Consider the following 18,387-nt stretch of genomic DNA (forward strand, 5'->3'; position numbering starts at 1 on the left):
TAGGTTTAAAAAATAAGTTTTATTTAAAAAAAAATGAATTCAATCCCAGTCATCAGGTTTAGTATCTTTAACAATATCATTTACACTAGTGGTATCTTCATCATCACCATGGGATAATTTAACTTTTTTGTTTTTTCTTTTCTTCATTTTTTTCTTATCAGCTTGTTTTTCCAACAGCTCATTCATTTCTTCAACGGGCATATCCAAGTCACTATCGTGATCTCCGTCATCATTGCGCCTTTTATTACGCGATTTAAGACCAAGTAATCTGTATTCTCCCAATTCATCGTTGTTGGTTAATAATTTTAATTTCTGGGATTGGTTTATTTTGAACCAGCTTTCATAAAATTTAGATAAAGGCGATTGCTGTACTTTCAATTGATTCTCAAAGTTTTTAATTGATTTTAAATCACAAAGATTTAATACAACTTTGTTACGTTCGCCTTCGACAAACTGACGGTTTTCTTGAATTTTATCAGCCAATTGTTTTATTTTTCTACAGAAATTACCAACTTTACATTTCTTCAAAAATGATTTCAACTGAAAAAAATTTTATCGTTTAAACTCATATTCGTCTATTATTCAGGAAGTCGTTAATTTAATTTTTTTTCTTACCTGGATAATACACGGAACATATAAATCTGGAAAGTATACAGTGTGACTGTCATTGGCCGCATTTTCAAGTATTAATTGATAAATATCCTCAATGATAGCATCTTTAAATCCATTTTCTTTTAATTGGGCCTTTGACACTCGCAATAAACACATGAATGACATAGGTTTCATTTGTGACCTCTGATGTTTTTTATTAAAGTCATAAGAATTCAATACCTGGGCAAAAAAAATGATAATAATTACTAACAGTAATTAAAATAAAAATAATTAATTAAAAAGTATAGAGCATACCTCCAACAAAAATGGTAAAACGGGTATGAAAGTTTCTGTTTCTTTAGCCAGAGTGATCAGCATCTGACAGCAGTGGAATCTCAATGGATAATATTGTGAGGTAGGTATCAATTTAATTGTTCCAGTAATTATTTGCACCAACGGATACAACAACGAGCGTAACATTGATTGGCTCTTTGACAACGTTATTATTTTACACCAAAATTTCAATGAATTAATGTACTGCCAATTATAAACTGCTTGGAATTGCTCCTAAAAATAATTAATAAAATTTTAAAAAAATACTTGAAATCACCGTGCGCTTGTTAACTTCCGATATGTCCAATAAAATAAATATATACCTTTTTCTTAATTGTCAATGCATTTCTCAAATGAATTGCAAGTTGGCGTATATACAAAAATGCATGATTATAAGCTAGATTATGATCAAGCATATAAATTTCAGCTAATGAGTGTCTCATAAAATTAATTCCTGGCAGTGAATTTGACGAAACAAATTTTGAATTTTCAACATATTTTATATACATTGTCTGCAATTAAATAATTTTAATTAGAAAAAAAAAATTACTGTAATACCGTAGCAGTAACGGATGGCGCTCAGGAGCGGACCTCGATAGAGCCCAACTCCTGGGGATTTTAACAAATAATAATAATAATAATAATATTTAATATTTACCCTGAAAAGATTATCAAGAATTGATTCCTTGCGAGTTGTTGCCATCTGTATTATACTCAAATACGCAACAATGCGTACAGTTTCCTCGCCAGTTGACCAACATTTCAATAAAATTCGCAAAAGAGGTTTATTTAACGAGGAAAAGGATTGCGTAAACGACATCATTTGATGTAAGTGTTTCAATAACACCACTTGTATGTCTGCTGATGTCACATGTTCCAAAATCTGCAATGAAATTTAATAAATAAATTGAAATTGGACTGACTTATAATTAAAATATTTATTTCGCACATACTTGGAGTAAATCAGTTAAATATTGTTTCAATATTCCTTTTATTTTACCAAAGCGTTTTGATTTATGGGCTTCAAATCGCGAGTCTGTGGTAATTTTCAAAAATTTTTTGAATGCAGTCGGCAGATTAATTACGCACAGTTGTACGACTCCATTGAATGCTACGGAAATTTTTTAAATTAATTATTTAATGAAAAATTCAATGATACTAAAGTTAGCTGACGTCTAATAATTTTTGAAATTTATTCAAAACGATAAATTATAAAAATAAAATATTTTGAAAAATTGCAATTATAGTTTTTTATATTTTCTACATGTGCATTTTTTTGGATTTTTTTTCTTTGGATTTTATTTGTTGAAAAAAAAAATCCAAAAATTTTAAATTGTCTGCTAACTTTAGGATCATAAAAATTTATATAAATTATAATACTTACCAGCACTCCCGTCAACTTTGTACTCGACATTTTTTGATTCTTCTGGATCGGCAACTGTCAAAAGTGCGGCATGAAAAGCTTCGACGATACATTTTATTGTTTTGATGGATCTAAAATTAATTATTTAAAGTTAATAAAATAAATATAAATAAATATATTTAACACTTACTTGTCTGTTTGAATTTCTTCTTGCCATTTCTTGAGTAACTTCAAAGTTACCTTGACGGGGCCACCTTGTGCTTGATTTTTAATTACTTCCTTGTCCTCATAATCACTTTCGTCACTATTTACCTAATTACAAAAATTACAATAATTAAAACCTGCCACATTAATTTAATTATAGCAAAAATTAATGAATTTAACGTACAGCTAAATCGTCATCTGGTACATGAACTCCTTCCTCGTCATCAGAGTCTTGATCAACGTCATCATCAGATAACTCGAACTCCAACAACTTTTTGTCATTTTGTTTTAAAAATTTGAAAAACTCAGGGTCAGTGTTTTCTAATTTTTTCAGAGACTTTTTATGTTCCTTGGGATCTAGTTCACTTTCCCCGCTGTCTGAATCCACGGGCTCTTTTTCATTGTCGTCGTCAACCTCGAAGTCATCTTCAAAAAATTCGTCAGTCGTAACCTCACTGAGATTTTTACTTTTCACTGATTTCTTTTTAATTTTCTTCGTCGACTTGACTTTTTTCGTTCCCTTTTCTTTTATTTTCATTGTTAGACTTAAATAAAAATTATGTGATTACAAGTTATGGAAACGTGGTCTAACCTAGAAAATTACACCCACATTTATAAGATTGAAATTAGATATTAGGTTATTAATTAAGATTTAAAAAATTTTAATTACCTGGAATAAATACACTATAGTAATTATAAATTATATTGATAATTAGTTAAATTATTGCTATTTATAAAACTTGTGTTTGTTTAATTGCAGAAACACGTGGGTAAAACTAATGCCGGGACAGCCGAAACATAATAAGCGGAAAGCGGAGCGCAGCGAGCGACAATTACCCCCACTTTAAATATGATACTGAAGTTAGCAGACGTCTAATAATTTTTGGATTTTTTTTTAGACGATAAAAAATTTTTAAAAAAATATTTGAAAAAATTGCACCTGTAATTTTTAAAATTTTCTACATGCGCATATTTTTATATTATTTTTTTGCAGTTGATTTATTGCAAAACGAAAATTCAAAAATTTTTAAATGTCTGCTAACTTTAGGATCATCTTTAAATTATAACGACAAGGAGATTTCTATGAAACGATAACTGATTTGAATGATATTTTACTGAGATGGATCATTAATTGAAGCTGAAGATTAAATTTAAATTAAGTGAAGGTTCGCGGTGACCAGACTGGACACAATAATCTTAAAGTAGACTAAAATCAATTATAAATTATCAGAAAGAATAAGAGTATGAGAAATAAACCCAATTAATGGAGGATAAAAATTTTTACTCAGCCCCAGATCCACTACAGCAGCTCACAACACAAAAGTGTCCCTCTGAGAGCTCGACCCACCCCCAACTTTTTTTTTCGGAGATCAATTGACTTGAAATCAATTCTAGATCATCCGCGGGCACAAAAATAAGTAAAATAAATTCAATTCATGGTAAAAAAAAATTTTTACTCAGTCAAAATTTCAAATCACTAACCAACAATGAGTGAGCATGCGCAAAAATTTTAAAATACAAAGTGGGTGTCCGATAAAAAATTCTTTGCACGTTTATATTAAAATTTTGTTTTTTGAACTTACGTGTGTAATTATGTATTTATGTGTGTAGTTTATTTTTTATAAATAAATTTACTTTCTTTTTTTAAAATACACTTATTTTTATTTGTAAAATTAAATATTTAATTAAAAATAAAGAAAAGGTTTAAAAATAAAAAATAAGTCACAGCAATGAGGATAAAAATTAATTATTAAAAAACAGGGTGACTGAGGAAAGACTTTTTACACTCGTAAACTCTTCAATAAGTGGACATGTACTGTTAGAAGAAATGAATGAACAAATAAAACGTTTAAAATCTTGATTACTTTAACTTTTAATTAACTATCATCAAAACTTATCGACTTAATTGGAAATTATTTTAATAATTCAATGATATATATCTTATTCAAACTTTATAAGATATATAATAATTTTGTTTAATTATTGAAGAACATTTTCTTATGCTGTACACTTTTAAATCAACAATTAAACGAGTTTGCATGTCTCATTTGCATGTGAATTTGATTTAATTAGTTGCATATGCATTAATAAATGTGAATTAAATAGATTTTAGGATAAAAAACATGAAAATTTAATTAAAATTAAGGAATTGTTTAATTAAAAAAAATTATTGCATCAGATTTTAGGGCTGGGTGGTGTGAGGACGCGTCATAGCTGCTAGAGAGCGGGAGGGAGAATTACCAGCTATGACGCGTCCTCACACCACCCAGCCCTAAAATCTGATGCAATCATTTTTTTAATTAAATAATTCCTTAATTTTTAATGAAATTTTCATGTTTTTTATGCTAAAATCACTTGATAATAAAATAATAAAAATAACTTAAATAATAATCAAGGAATAATAAATGATTTTTGACACTTTGATTTCATACAAAGAGATTTATTGTGTCTTGAAAAAACAAATTGAAAATCAATTTTGCAGGAATAAAATTCCGCTTTTTAAATTGCAGTTGCATGTAAATAATTAAATGAAATAGATCTTATTTAAACATTAAAAGATCTATAATAATTTAATTTAATTATTAAAGCACATTTTGTTATCGACTAGACTTTTTAATCGACAATTAAACGAGTTTGCATGTCTCATTTGCATGTGAATTTGCGTTAATTAGTTGCATATGCATTAATATATGTGAATTAAATAGATTTTAGGATAAAAAACATGAAAATTTAATTAAAATTAAGGAATTATTTAATTAAAAAAATTATTGCATCAGATTTTAGGGCTGGGTGGTGTGAGGAACGCGTCATAGCTGCTAGAGAGCGGGTGGGGTGGTAGTAGGGAGCTAAGGGCGCGATTGGCGGGAGATTCCCACCCCATGCGCGGAGGGAGAAGGGTACCAATGAAATTATTTTCTGCGCTGGTCGACTAGTAAGTGGGGGTGAAGTGGGGGTGAAGTGAGCGTCCTAAGGGCAAGGGTGGAAAGGGTCAGTTGGCACCCGGCACTCGATGCGTACGCATCGTTGTCGAAGTGTTCAACTATTTTTAAAAATATTGTTGACTTTTTTTGAATTTTTTTTTTAACCTGTAACGTCATAATTAGCCATTTTTAAAAAAAATTTTTTTTTTCAACCGGCGTTTTCGCAAGTTGAAAAAATCAATTTTTTTTTTTTAATTTTTTTGTCAATCCAATTAATTATACAAGTCAACAGTGTTTTTATATATTAATTAGTGTTGATTATTTAGATAGATTATCAATGGATTCCAACGATGAAAAATCCTTTTCTGATGTCTTGACTGGGAAGGAAGGATGGAACCAAAGAACACTGACCAGCCTCAATGAACTGCTAGCTGTCATCCTACCAGCTGATCAACTGGCATCGTTCGGCAGGGAAATAAAGTTATTTCTCTGTTGAGGTTTGTTATTGTTTTTTAGTTTCTGTCATTCTCTTTTCTCTTCTCCATTATAATCTATATATTTAATTTCACTTTTTAATATTTTTTAACGGTTCCGTATCTTTTTTTAATTTAAAGTCGAGTCATTTTAATTAAATTCAGTTCTTTTTAAATTCAAGTCGAGCCATTTGCAATAAATTAGATTCAGATTTTGAATAGTCGAGTCATTTAAATTAAATTCAGTTTTTTTAAATTCAAAGTCGAGTCATTTTAATTAAATTCAGTTTTTTTGATTTAAAAGTCGAGTCATTTTAATTAAATTCATTCTTTTTAAATTCAAGTCGAGCCATTTACAATAAATTAGATTCAGATTTTGAATAGTCGAGTCATTTGAATTAAATTCAGTTTTTTTGATTTAAAAGTCGAGTCATTACAATCAATATTTTTTTTTTTAAATTAAAATTGAGCATTTGCAATAAATTTAATTCAGATTTTTATTAGTCGAGTCATTCAAATTAAATTAATTTTTTTTTTTTAATTAAAGTCGAGCATTTGCAATAAATTCGGTTTTTTAAATTAGAATTCGAGTCATTTGAATTAAATTCATTTTTTTTAAATTAAAAGTCGAGTCATCACAATCAATATTTTTTTTTTTTTAATTAAAATTGAGCATTTGCAATAAATTAAAATCAGATTTTTATTAGTCGAGTCATTCAAATCAAATTAAGTTTTTTTTTAATTAAAGTCGAGCATTTGCAATAAATTCGGTTTTTTAAATTAGAATTCGAGTCATTTGAATTAAATTCAGTTTTTTAAAATTAAAAGTCGAGTCATTACAATTAATATTTTTTTTTTTAATTGAAATTGAGCATTTGTATTGAATTCGGTTATTTTTTTCTTTTTTTTAAACTAAAGTCGAGTCGTTTGCATTACTTTTAGTTTCTTTGAATTAAATTCGAGCAGTTAAATTTATTTTAAAATCAGTAACATTCGAGTCATCTTTTAATAATTAAATTAATATATTTATTATTGGGGTGTGAATTCGTAAACACAAATTTTACATTAGCTTTTTAAAATTAGATTCACTTACATTTAATTAGAAATCGAGTTTCACATTTTTTTTTTTTTTTTAATAAATTAAATTCCGTATTAAGTAAAATAAAATTCCGGTTTTTTTTGCAAGTCAAGTCATTTAAATTAGAGTCAGTTTTTCAAAAATAGAGTCACTTTAATTACAGTAAATTCAAATTAAATTCATTCAATTTTAAAAAATGCCATTTAAATCAAGTTAGTTTTTTGAAAGTAGAGTCATTTAGTTTTTTGAACTTAGTCTTGGTTTTTTTTTTTTTTTTAATTCATTTTAATTAGAGTCATTTGAATCACAAGCAGTACTAACCGAGTAAACTTTTTTTTTGCTTTTTCTTATAAATTAAATAACTCCCTTCTGGAGTTATCATTTTTTTTTTTTAATTTAACATGGGGTATAGATTGATTTGTTATCAATAGCCTTCTGCTGTTGATAATTTAAACACACCATTTTTTACCCACCTCACACACATAAATACGCACTTTGCGTATACCCAACTCACTCCCTTGTATTGCTAGGATAATTTTTAATTTTATAATCGGGGTAATTAGATTAATTAGTGGACCAGTAATAGGTTTTTTGTTGAGAGTATTCTCTCAGTAGAATCACGCGTTAAATTCTAGAATCAACCAACCCTTCCCCAACAATTGCCACTCTTACCCTTTTTTTTTTTTTTAATTAATTCGCATTGGGTTTTTTTCCGCGAAATGGGATATTGGTCTAGTGATTTAGCTGGGGGTTTAGGGGTATTAGGGATTATAAGGACACTTGGTTCTTATAATTTAGGTCAAATTAAATTCACGCGAATTAGAGTCTAAAAATATATATCGCTCTATAGATCTTAAAGGCGAAAAATATTGTTACGCTGTTATGGGTGGCCAACCATAACAGCGTATATAAAATATTTTTTTTATACATTAAAATTTAAAAAAAATTTATTTTTTTCATTTTTTAATGCATAAAAAGCTGAAAAAAGAAATTTTCCCTGATCAGTTTTAATTTTTTATGGATTATTCTGTCCCACCCTTTGAGTACCCGGGTGCGATTTGGGTGCCGGTCTCAATCCATAAAAAATTTTTCTGATCAAAACTTTTCTTTTTTAAGTGTTTAAGTGTCTGTAGAGCGGTGTGTATTTTTCATTTATTATTATTATTATTATTATTATTATTTAAATAATTAGAGTCACTTTTGCTGCGTTAGTTAATAAGTTAGTTACTATATATAGGAGGGGAATAATATAGGACTGGGGTTTTTATGTCACTAGACTGATCGGGGAAGTAGATTAATTAAATAATTTGGGTTTTTTTTAAATTAGAGTCACCTTATCCCTTTTTTATAAGAGTGGTGATTTACCCCCCCCCCCCCCCCCCGTTTTTTTTAAAATTCAAATATTAGCGTCACGTTTTTTTTAAATATTTAAGTTACTGGTCCAGGGGTTTTGAAATTAGAATCAATTTTGCATAGGGTTTTTTTTTAGCTTAAATTCACATACACCCCCACTTACACCACCCCCTAAGACTCTGTTCATCTTCAATGAAATCGAGTCACACCTTACACGTCGCCGTAAGTTGAGGTTACTCACAACCTCGTTTACGGCGACTTTAATTTACACACCAATCTATACCCCTAATTTTTTTACCCTTGAATTCATTAAAAGTAGATTTAAATTAAAAAAGACACCTGGCACTTGATCAGGTGTCAATAGCTGTAGAGTTTTGAGTTTACTCGTTAGTATTGCTTGAATGTAGTATTAATTTTATTAGAGTCACATTAAAAATCTATTTTTTTTTTTTTTCTTTAATAATATATTAAATTTAAATGGCATTTCCGCGTAAAAGAAAACCCTGGCACTAGGTCAGGCGATCGCGTTATTTCATTGTTAGTTTTTTTGATAATATATATCCTGATCTTCTGGGCTGGTACGCATAACCCTCCGGTTCGATCGATGTCGATCCTCATTGGTCGTATACTCTAAGAAAATCTATCATTATCATGTTGTTATCGGTATCATCATTATTATTGTTGTTGTCATGATTAATAACAATATCATTATCACTTTATAAGTGTAATAGTGATGGTGTAATTGGCCCTGGCGGGTCAAATTACACAATTGATATTAATATTGACTGCAATGGTTTTATTGATGATATTGATAATGATGTGATTTTATAGTGACTTTTGTGTGCGATCAAAACGGGGAGTCGATTTATTGATTGGCTGGTGGCCTAATGCTACACATACAGTTCGGTTTTGATGGTAATATATTACGTAGTTTTTATTATTGCTTAAAAAATCAGACACACATACACACACTTTTCTATCACACTCGCATTTGCACCCCAATTATTTTTTTTTATTTCAATTTTATACAAGTAGAAATTTGAATTAAAGTCAGCTTTTTTAAGGCATAGTCATTTAAATTAGAGTAATTTTTACATAATTAGAGTCATTTTAAGTACCATAAATTTTCAATGGTTTTAATTTCAATTAATTTTACTTAATTTAATATAAATGCTCATTCATTCTTAATTTTTTTTATCGTAATCTGAGCCGAGTCATTTAATTTAGCGTCAATTTATTAGAACTAGAGTCAGTTTTATTGGTATAGAGTCATTTTTTAAACAGTAGAGTCACTTAATTTAGCTTCAATTTATTAAAAGTAGAGTCACTTGAATTAGAGCCATTTTTTTTTTTAATTTTTAATTTTTTATTACAATTAATTAATTTAATGCAAACGCTCATTTATCCTCAATTTTTTATCGTTATTTAATTCGAGTCATTTTTTAAATAGTAGTGTTACGTAATTTAGCATCAATTTGTTAAAAGTAGAGTCACTTGAATTAGAGCCAGTTTTTTTTTTTTTTAATTTTTAATTTTTTATTACAATTAATTAATTTAATGCAAACGCTCATTTATCCTCAATTTTTTATCGTTATTTAATTCGAGCCATTTTTTAAATAGTAGGGTTACGTAATTTAGCATCAATTAAATAGTAGTAGAGTCAGTTTTATCGGTATAGAGTCATTTTTATTAAAGTAGAGTCAGTTTTTTTTTTCCCGCTAATCGAGACTTGGCATTAGGTCAGGTTACCCTATCGTTTTTTAAATTTAAATTTTTAATTGAAGTCGATCTACTTTCGACGTATATTCTAAGAATATCTATTATTCTCATGTTATTATCGGTATTATCATTATTATTGTTGCTGTCATAATTAATATCAATACCATTATCATTTTATAATGATAGTGTAATTGGCCCTGGCAGGTCACATTACACAATTGATATTAATTTTGACTGCAATAGTTTTATTGATGATATTATAATAATATGAGTTTATAGTAATTTTTGTGTGCTGTCGAAAGGGGATTCGATTTCAATTAATTAATTTAATGTAAATGCTCATTCACCCTCAATTTTTTTATCGTTATCAAAGTCGAGTCATTTTTAAAACAGTCGAGTCATTCAATTTAACGTCAATTTTATAAAAGTAGAGTCAATTTTCAAAAAGTAGTCACTTCAATTGGAGCCATTTTTTTCTAATTTTTTTTTATTTTAATCGATTAATTTATTGTAAATGTACTTTACCCCCCCCCCCTTTTTTTAATTAAAATTCTAGAGATTTAAATCACTTTTACAAAAGTAGAGTCATATCAATTAGAATCATTTTTTTAAAAGTCGAGTCATTTAATTCGATTCATTTTTTATACAATCAAAGTCAGTTTTTTAGAATTAGAGTCATTTTTTTTTTCTGAAAGTAGAATCACGTTTATTAGAGTCATTATTTTTCAAAAGTAGAGTCACTTTTATTAGAGATTTTTGCAGAAGTAGAGTCATTGATTTTAGAGTCAGTTTTTTTTCTCCAATTAATGAATTAATTTATTGCACTAGTTAGGTTACCCTTTAGTTTTATTTAATTTCATGTTTTTTTAATTTATTCTGATCTTCTGAGCTGGTATGCATAACCCTCCAGTTTAATCGATGTCGATCCTCATTTGTCGTATACTCTAAGAATATCTATTATTTTCATGTTATTATTGGTATTATCATTATTATTGTTGTTATCATAATTAATATCAATACCATTATCATTTTATAATGATAGTGTAATTGGCCCTGGCAGGTCACATTACACAATTGATATTAATATTGACTGCAATGGTTTTATTGATGATATCATAATAATGTGATTTTATAGTGACTTTTGTGTGCGATCAAATGGGGAGTCGATTTATCGATTGACTGGTGGCCTAATGCTACACGTACAGTTCAGTTTTGATAGCATTCCAATTATTATTTTGAAAACATAAATTAAAACGAGATACGAGAACCGCCCGAAATGTTTAATGATAATCTTTTTTTTTTTTTAGAGAAATATAATAATTTTTTTTTGTTACTATAGATTTTTTAAGATTACGGACCCTCTTCAAGAATTTTTATTTTATTTTATAAATTTTTTTTATTTTTTAGGTTTGGACGCATAATTTTTTAATTATTTTTTTCAGTAGATTTTCAAGATTCCAGAGACTTATTACCTAATCCTCGGCCGATTGAAGTTACACGGACTGTCCATTAATTTTTTCTTTTTTTTTAAATGTTTTTTTTCTCAAGTTTAGGTACATACTTTGGATTTACTTTTTGGTAGATCTTTTATGAAGGATGCCCAGGGATACCAAGGACCAACAGGAGAACCAGGACCAGGACCAGGACCAGGACCAGGACCAGGACCAGGACCAGAACCAGGAAGAAAATTTATTATATATTTAATTTAAGCTTAATTATAATTAATTTTTGTATTAAGGTGTGAGTGTGATGAATGATATGAGAGAGATTTATAATTTAATGATTTAATTTATATTTTTCTATTTTATAAGAATGAGTGCGAGTGGCATGTTTTTTTGCTTGGCTCGTGCATTCTTTTTTTTTATTTGTATTTGGCTTTGATAGCATGGTTTGTTTTTTTATTTTTTTTATTTGCGTTTGATAGCATGGTTTGTTTTTTGTTTTTTTTTTATTTGGGTTTGATTGCATGGTTTGTTTTTTGTTTTTTTTTATTTGGGTTTGATTGCATGGTTTGGGTTGCTTAAATTTAATTTTAATTTTTCCCTTTTTTCCCATTACCTCTTAATCATAAGTTTGTGTGATGATTATTTAATTTAATTTAAGAGTATGATGAATGTGTGTGATATTATTTATCCGGGCCTGGATATTATTATTAAGATTTAATTTTAAGAAATTTTATATATATTTATATTTATTATTTATATTTTTTTCGTAATTATGTACTGTATTATATTTTGTATTGTAATTTAGCTATTTTTTGGTCACCAATCGAGTGACCACTGTGTTGGTCGGGTTTTATCACTGATAAAATCCTCTGATTTAAACCGATAGATTCCGGGTCTATCGGATTTTTATTGGAGTATTTTATCAGTGTGGAGGTTTCCCAAACGGGCTATTTTCTTTCTACCAAAAGAAAATAGCTTAGACCACTACAATTGTATTTTTAAATAAATACAATTGTAGGTGAATGCGCACAGTATAGGAAGTCGGTCCTCAGCCGCTTTTTTTTTTTTTTTTTTTTAAATAATAAATTTTTACTTTTATTATTTTTAATTGAGCATTTATAATTGAAAAAAAAAACCTTTCCTCTATTCTTAATTAAATATTTTAGTTTATAAGTAGAAATAAGTATATATTTAAGAAAGTGACAAATCACTATAGTTAAGAAGCAGAAGAATCCTTATAAATACAGGTAAATAAACAAAAAAAATTATGAATTATGAAAATATGTATACACTTATGTATATATATTATGAATAATTTTTTTTTTAATTATTTGTATTTTTCATTTACTTCTTCAAAATATTAATTTCCTGTATGACATTCGTCTTACCGAAAATGAATATTACTGTGAAAAATCGAATGAGAAAAAAAAATTTTAATTTTTATACATATATATATACTTTAAAAAGAAAAAAAAAATTTCTACAAAATGTCTTCTGAAAGATTTTTTATTTTTTTAAATGTTTGCGCATGCGCACTAGAACATGGTTCTTAGTGGCTTTTTTTTTTTTTTATTAATTTTAATTTTCCTATGGTGAGCATTTTGATTTAAATAAGAAAATACCTCTTGTTCATTTTAAATTTAATCTTTTATTTATTAATATATGTATGTAATTAAATATAAATAAATAAAATATGCATACTTATATTTACTTAATAGTAATAAATATCAAAGAAAGTATAAAAAGAGAACAAAATATCATTAAAAAAACTATATCATTAATTTTTATACATATATATACCCTAAAAAAGAAAAAAAAATTTCTACAGAATGTCTTCTGAAAGATTTTTTATTTTTTTAAATGTTTGCGCATGCGCACTAGAGCAATGGTTCTTAGTGGCTTTTTTTTTTTTTTATTAATTTTAATTTTCCTATAGTGAACAATTTTGATTTAAATAAGAAAATACCTCTTGTTTATTTTAAATTCAATCTTTTATTTATTAATATATGTATGTAATTAAGTATAAATAAATAAAATATACACGGAAAAAAGAGTTCTGTAAAAGTTACAGAAAAAAATCTCTAAAATTTACTGATGATACATTACGATCCTCGTTTACTTCCAAGTTTTTCTCTCCATTCAAATCTTGATATCGACAAATACTTTCCCGCTGAGCCGCGCGCATCTTTCTCATGCGGCCTTGATGTGTTCCCGATAAATGTACACGATATAAATAGATCACTCACAACAAATATAAAATGCGCGCCTCATATTATCATCTCAGTATCCGCTGAAATTAAATTAACAATCAGTCGTAAAAAATACCAAATAATCGTCATAATTGAACCGCAAAAAAGTAATTAAATAAAATTATCCATAACAAAAAATTAATAAAATATTAATAAGTTTTATCAAATAGATAATCTATTCACTCACTATCAAGTAATCTTCTTCCGTACTCTAATAATTAAATTTTAAAATATTCAAATAATACCCAGCGTTAATTTACGATAAATAAATAAACTGACATGATTAATCTCAACGTGCAGAAATAAATTATCCATTAAAAGCGATAAAAAAAAAATTAAATAAAGAAAAAAAAATGAATAATAATGGTCATGTGAAATGAAATTATTGTCAGCTGTATAATGAAACTATTTATACAGAGTTTCACTTCTTTAAGATATCCACACGTTGTTTGGCGACGATCGACGATACACGACCGACGTGTAACTTATCAAGTGCATGTGTACACATCCTACCAGTACTTAGAGTTTACTTTTTTATTTAATCTATCTTATATAACATATTCAAATATACTCATACATGGAAATTGTGATTAAATTACATTACAAGTTTTTATACATTCAGTTATTTTTATACGATACTAAAGTTAGTCGACGTCTAATGATTTTTTGATTTTTTTAAAAACGTTATATTCAAGAAAAAAAATATTTTTAAAAATTGCACCTATAGTTTTTTTAATTTTCTACATGTGCATATTTTTAGTTTTTTTTTTTGTTCAAATTTAATTGTTCAAAAAAAAATCCAAAATTTTTAATTGTCTGCTAACTTCAGGATCATATTTTTATTTTAAATAATAGTTTAAGATTCACTAAAGTGTTTTTGTTATTTTATACTTTAAATTTAAATATTTCCTTATTACATTAATGTGTGTTACAATAATAATAATTAGAGTAATAAATATAATCAATAGGTATTGAATATCTAATATAATTATGAATGAAAGTTACAAAACGGATTATTTAATGCATATAAAAAATGTTGGGATGCTGTGGTATATTGTTGACCCTTTTGAATCGAGATTTGAATCTGTAGCGGAAGTACCCGACTATCAATATCAGGTAATTTTACTAATTAAATAAATTAATTAAAACTATTACTTGTAATCATAAATTTTATCAATTATTTATCATCCATTTTATCTGAAGTAGATTTTGTTTAAATATAATTTTATCTTATCTTTATCATGTCAAAGATTAAAATTGACAACTACTCTTTTGATAGATTTTTTTTTAACAAAATTTATAAATTGGCATTTTTGAAATTGTAATTTAAAAATATGCATTTTGGATTAATAGGCATGGTTTCCGTTTTTTATTCTTATTATTATGGAGCAGTTAGTATTGTTGGGGAAAAAAAAAAGTACATTCCGTTTGAATGATCATATTACTTCACTTTCTCATTGGATGCTCCAAGAGTCTGGACGGTAAGCTTAGGTAACATTTTAATGTCAACAAAAATTAATTATAAATATTTAATAATGATAATAAAAATGATAAGGAAGATTGGGCGAAATATTAATTCAAATTTTTAAACTTTATTTTCAGAAAATTAATTTCTGTTATTTAAAAATTAATCTGAAAAATATTTTTTATCTCCCTGATTAAACAACTGAATTCGGCTGAATTAAAAATTTTAATTCTGTTATATTCTGTCGAATTCTGCAAAACAGAATTTAACGGAATTGAAAATTTGAATTTGAATTAAACAGAATAAAACTGATTTAAAAATTTCAAATTCGTTTTATTTCAGTTTAATTCGGATTAGAAATTTCAAATTCGTTTTAATTCAGTTTAATTCGGATCAGAATTAAACCGAATAGAATTATTTAAATTCGTTTTAATTTGGACAAATTCTGGTTTTCCTGCCGAATCAGACAGAATTCATTTTTAAGTTAGGTACCAAATTAACAGAATTTATCTGAATTAAATAGAATTAAAAATTTAATTCTGTTATATTCTGTCGAATTCTGCAAAACAGAATTCAACTGAATTGAAAATTTGAATTTGAATTAAACAGAATAAAACTGATTTAAAAATTTCAAATTCGTTTTAATTCACTTTAATTCGGATTAGAAATTTCAAATTCGTTTTAATTCAGTTTAATTCGGATCAGAATTAAACCGAATAGAATTATTTAAATTCGTTTTAATTTGGACAAATTCCGGTTTTCCTGCCGAATTAGACAGAATTCATTTTTAAGTTACGTACCGAATTAACAGAATTTATCTGAATTAAAGAGAATTAAAAATTTAATTCTGTTTAATTCGATCGGATTCAGTTGTTTAATCAGGGCTGCGTTCTGCCCAATTTCCTTCTGTACAAATTTAATTTGTAGTAATTAATCAATAATTAAAAAATTCTAGAATTTTTTTTCGAGGTGCTGAGTATTATATGTATATTTATATTTATAATAAATATCATGTACTGAATTTACCCTGGAATTCATTATGGACGTGGTACTTAACTCTGATAGGAGTAGATTTTTGTTACTATTGGGTCCATCGTTTGAACCATGGTCGTATTACCTTATTTTTAAAATAAATATAACGATATATTTTTTTTATAAATATTATTATTAATACAGAAGTACATTTTTTGTGGTCGCAACATCAAGTCCACCATAGCAGCGAGGAATTCAATCTTGTGGTTGGCCTCCGGCAGTCAATATTACAGCAGTGGTGTAGTTTTGTAAGTTGATATTATATATTTCATCGTTATATATTTTAATAATTAATTTTGTTTCATTTTTATCTCAGATGTTTTATTTACCACTGGCATTATTTATACCGCCGTCGAATTTTATAACCCACCATCAATTTAATTTAATTTATCAGCTGTGGATTCACACGACTGTTATCAATGACCTGGGACTACTTGAATTTATCTTCAATACACCGAAACATCATCGTGTACATCACGGTTGTAATTTATATTGTTTAGATAAAAACTACGGAGGTGTTTTTATTATTTGGGATAGACTATTTGGTACTTTTATGAATGAATTGCCGGATAAAAATATTATTTACGGCCTTGTTGTTAGTCCACGGACATTTAATCCAATATATTTACAAGTAAATATTTAATTACTCAATTCAAAAATCAAAAATAAAGGGGATTCTCAAACAATACCCGCCATTTTTTAAAAATATTCAATGACTTTGAACTTTTACCCCCACTTTTGAAGTTCTCTATACTTAATATTTTCTTCGCGCGTGCGCAGTTTAAAAATTTACGGTAGTGGGAGCGATTTCGAAGTTCATTAGTTCTCTGGAAGAAGTTCTAGTCATTGGATATTTTTAAAAAGTGGGAAACACTCTAAAGATGCCCTTATTGGGTTTTTTGTTTCAATTAAATATTTTTCTAGACTTTTTATACAAAAGCGATGATTGATAAAAGTAAAAGTATGAAAACGATTAGTGATAAATTATCTGCTTATTGGAAAGGACCAAGTTGGTTTCCAGGATCACCAAGACTTGGTCTTGATGAATATAAAATAAATGTATGACTATTTATACACATGGTATCAATCAAAAATTTATAATAATTAATTTTTTAAATTCATCAGGTAACTTCTAGAAATAAATATGATCCATTAATATCAACTTGGCTGAAGTTGTATATACTTCTACATTTTTCTATAGCATTTTATATGCATTTTTATATTTATAGTAAAGAACAAGTGAGTAAATATCAATTTTACAAGAAAAAAAAAAATAATAATAATTTAATAACACTTTTTTTTCAGGACTGTGCATTATTAATAATGAATAATATTTTTGCATTAACATCAATAGGATTATTATTTGATAAATTTAAATATGCAAATATTATTGAATTAACTCGATGTATAGTGAATCTAGTCTTATTCAACAATAATATTTATTACATTTCATATATTTATGTCTTATCGTCTTGCCTTTGGATAATTAATTTAATTAATAGTAAAAAAAAAAACTGTTGAAATAAATTAAAATCTATTCACAAATAACTCAATTAATAAATTTAAAAATAATTGTTAATTAACTGATATCATTTTTAAAAGCCTTGAGCCAATTTTATAATAAGATAACGACAAGCAATCTTTGGTGATAATATTAAGAGCCAGGCAGCCATACAATGTGAAAAAATTTTCACTTGACTGAAATATTAAAAATTATTTCTCTTAAATTTTTTTTCATTTTCATTTATTACCAAAACCTTTTCTTTAATTAATTTTCAAGTTTTCTGGATGAATAATTTTAATTTCTATTAGAAGTACATCTAGAAATTTTTTGATGCCATTATTTTACCTCTGAGGAGTCCGCGACTGTCGCCGTCAATTTCTACCCCCACTCTTACAAAAATAGTCCAATTTTACGCGGTTACGAACCGAAGATTTCCGACAATTTCTATTTTTCTCTTCAGACTTGAAAAAAAATAAAAAATTTATACTCTGGACATTTGTAAATTACCCTGTAAAAAATTAGGATTTAAATTACACAGGAAGTCTAGTAAAATAAATAAAAATTATTGTATTCGATTAAATTGTTTATTTAATTGATAATTATTTATCATTTGAATTTTTATTTTCAAAAAGGCATTATATGAAGATTAAAATGCTT

General features: G+C 27.0%; 2 protein-coding genes across 6 annotated transcripts; one reads left to right on the forward strand and one right to left on the reverse strand.

Annotated features, from left to right (window-relative positions):
- On the reverse strand, nt 1–3,317 carry LOC130674507 (nucleolar complex protein 2 homolog). Its single transcript, XM_057479852.1, has 10 exons — nt 3,162–3,317; nt 2,676–3,083; nt 2,478–2,599; nt 2,309–2,418; nt 1,878–2,035; nt 1,583–1,807; nt 1,248–1,436; nt 907–1,158; nt 616–831; nt 1–540 (listed from the first exon to the last, which is right to left on the reverse strand). Exons 2-10 carry the CDS (start codon nt 3,027–3,029, stop codon nt 40–42), a joined length of 2,127 nt encoding a protein of 708 aa, XP_057335835.1. The 5' UTR covers nt 3,030–3,083; nt 3,162–3,317; the 3' UTR covers nt 1–39.
- A 10,406-nt stretch (nt 3,318–13,723) lies between these two features.
- Nucleotides 13,724–17,953, forward strand: LOC130674644 (alkylglycerol monooxygenase-like). Of its 5 annotated transcripts, none has more exons than XM_057480035.1 (9): nt 13,724–13,836; nt 14,698–14,845; nt 15,083–15,210; nt 16,150–16,301; nt 16,371–16,474; nt 16,543–16,857; nt 17,151–17,285; nt 17,352–17,465; nt 17,532–17,953. In XM_057480035.1, the coding sequence occupies exons 2-9, from the start codon at nt 14,720–14,722 to the stop codon at nt 17,745–17,747; spliced, it is 1,290 nt and encodes a 429-aa protein (XP_057336018.1). In that variant the 5' UTR covers nt 13,724–13,836; nt 14,698–14,719; the 3' UTR covers nt 17,748–17,953. The 5 variants fall into 5 exon arrangements, with proteins under 5 accessions (XP_057336018.1, XP_057336021.1, XP_057336019.1 ...); XM_057480038.1 differs by lacking the exon at nt 13,724–13,836 and adding an exon at nt 13,906–13,922; XM_057480036.1 differs by lacking the exon at nt 13,724–13,836 and adding an exon at nt 14,107–14,244.
- The last annotated feature ends 434 nt before the right edge of the window (nt 17,954–18,387 follow it).

This window comes from Microplitis mediator, chromosome 9 (assembly GCF_029852145.1).
Source record: "Microplitis mediator isolate UGA2020A chromosome 9, iyMicMedi2.1, whole genome shotgun sequence".
NCBI lineage: Eukaryota > Metazoa > Arthropoda > Insecta > Hymenoptera > Braconidae > Microplitis > Microplitis mediator.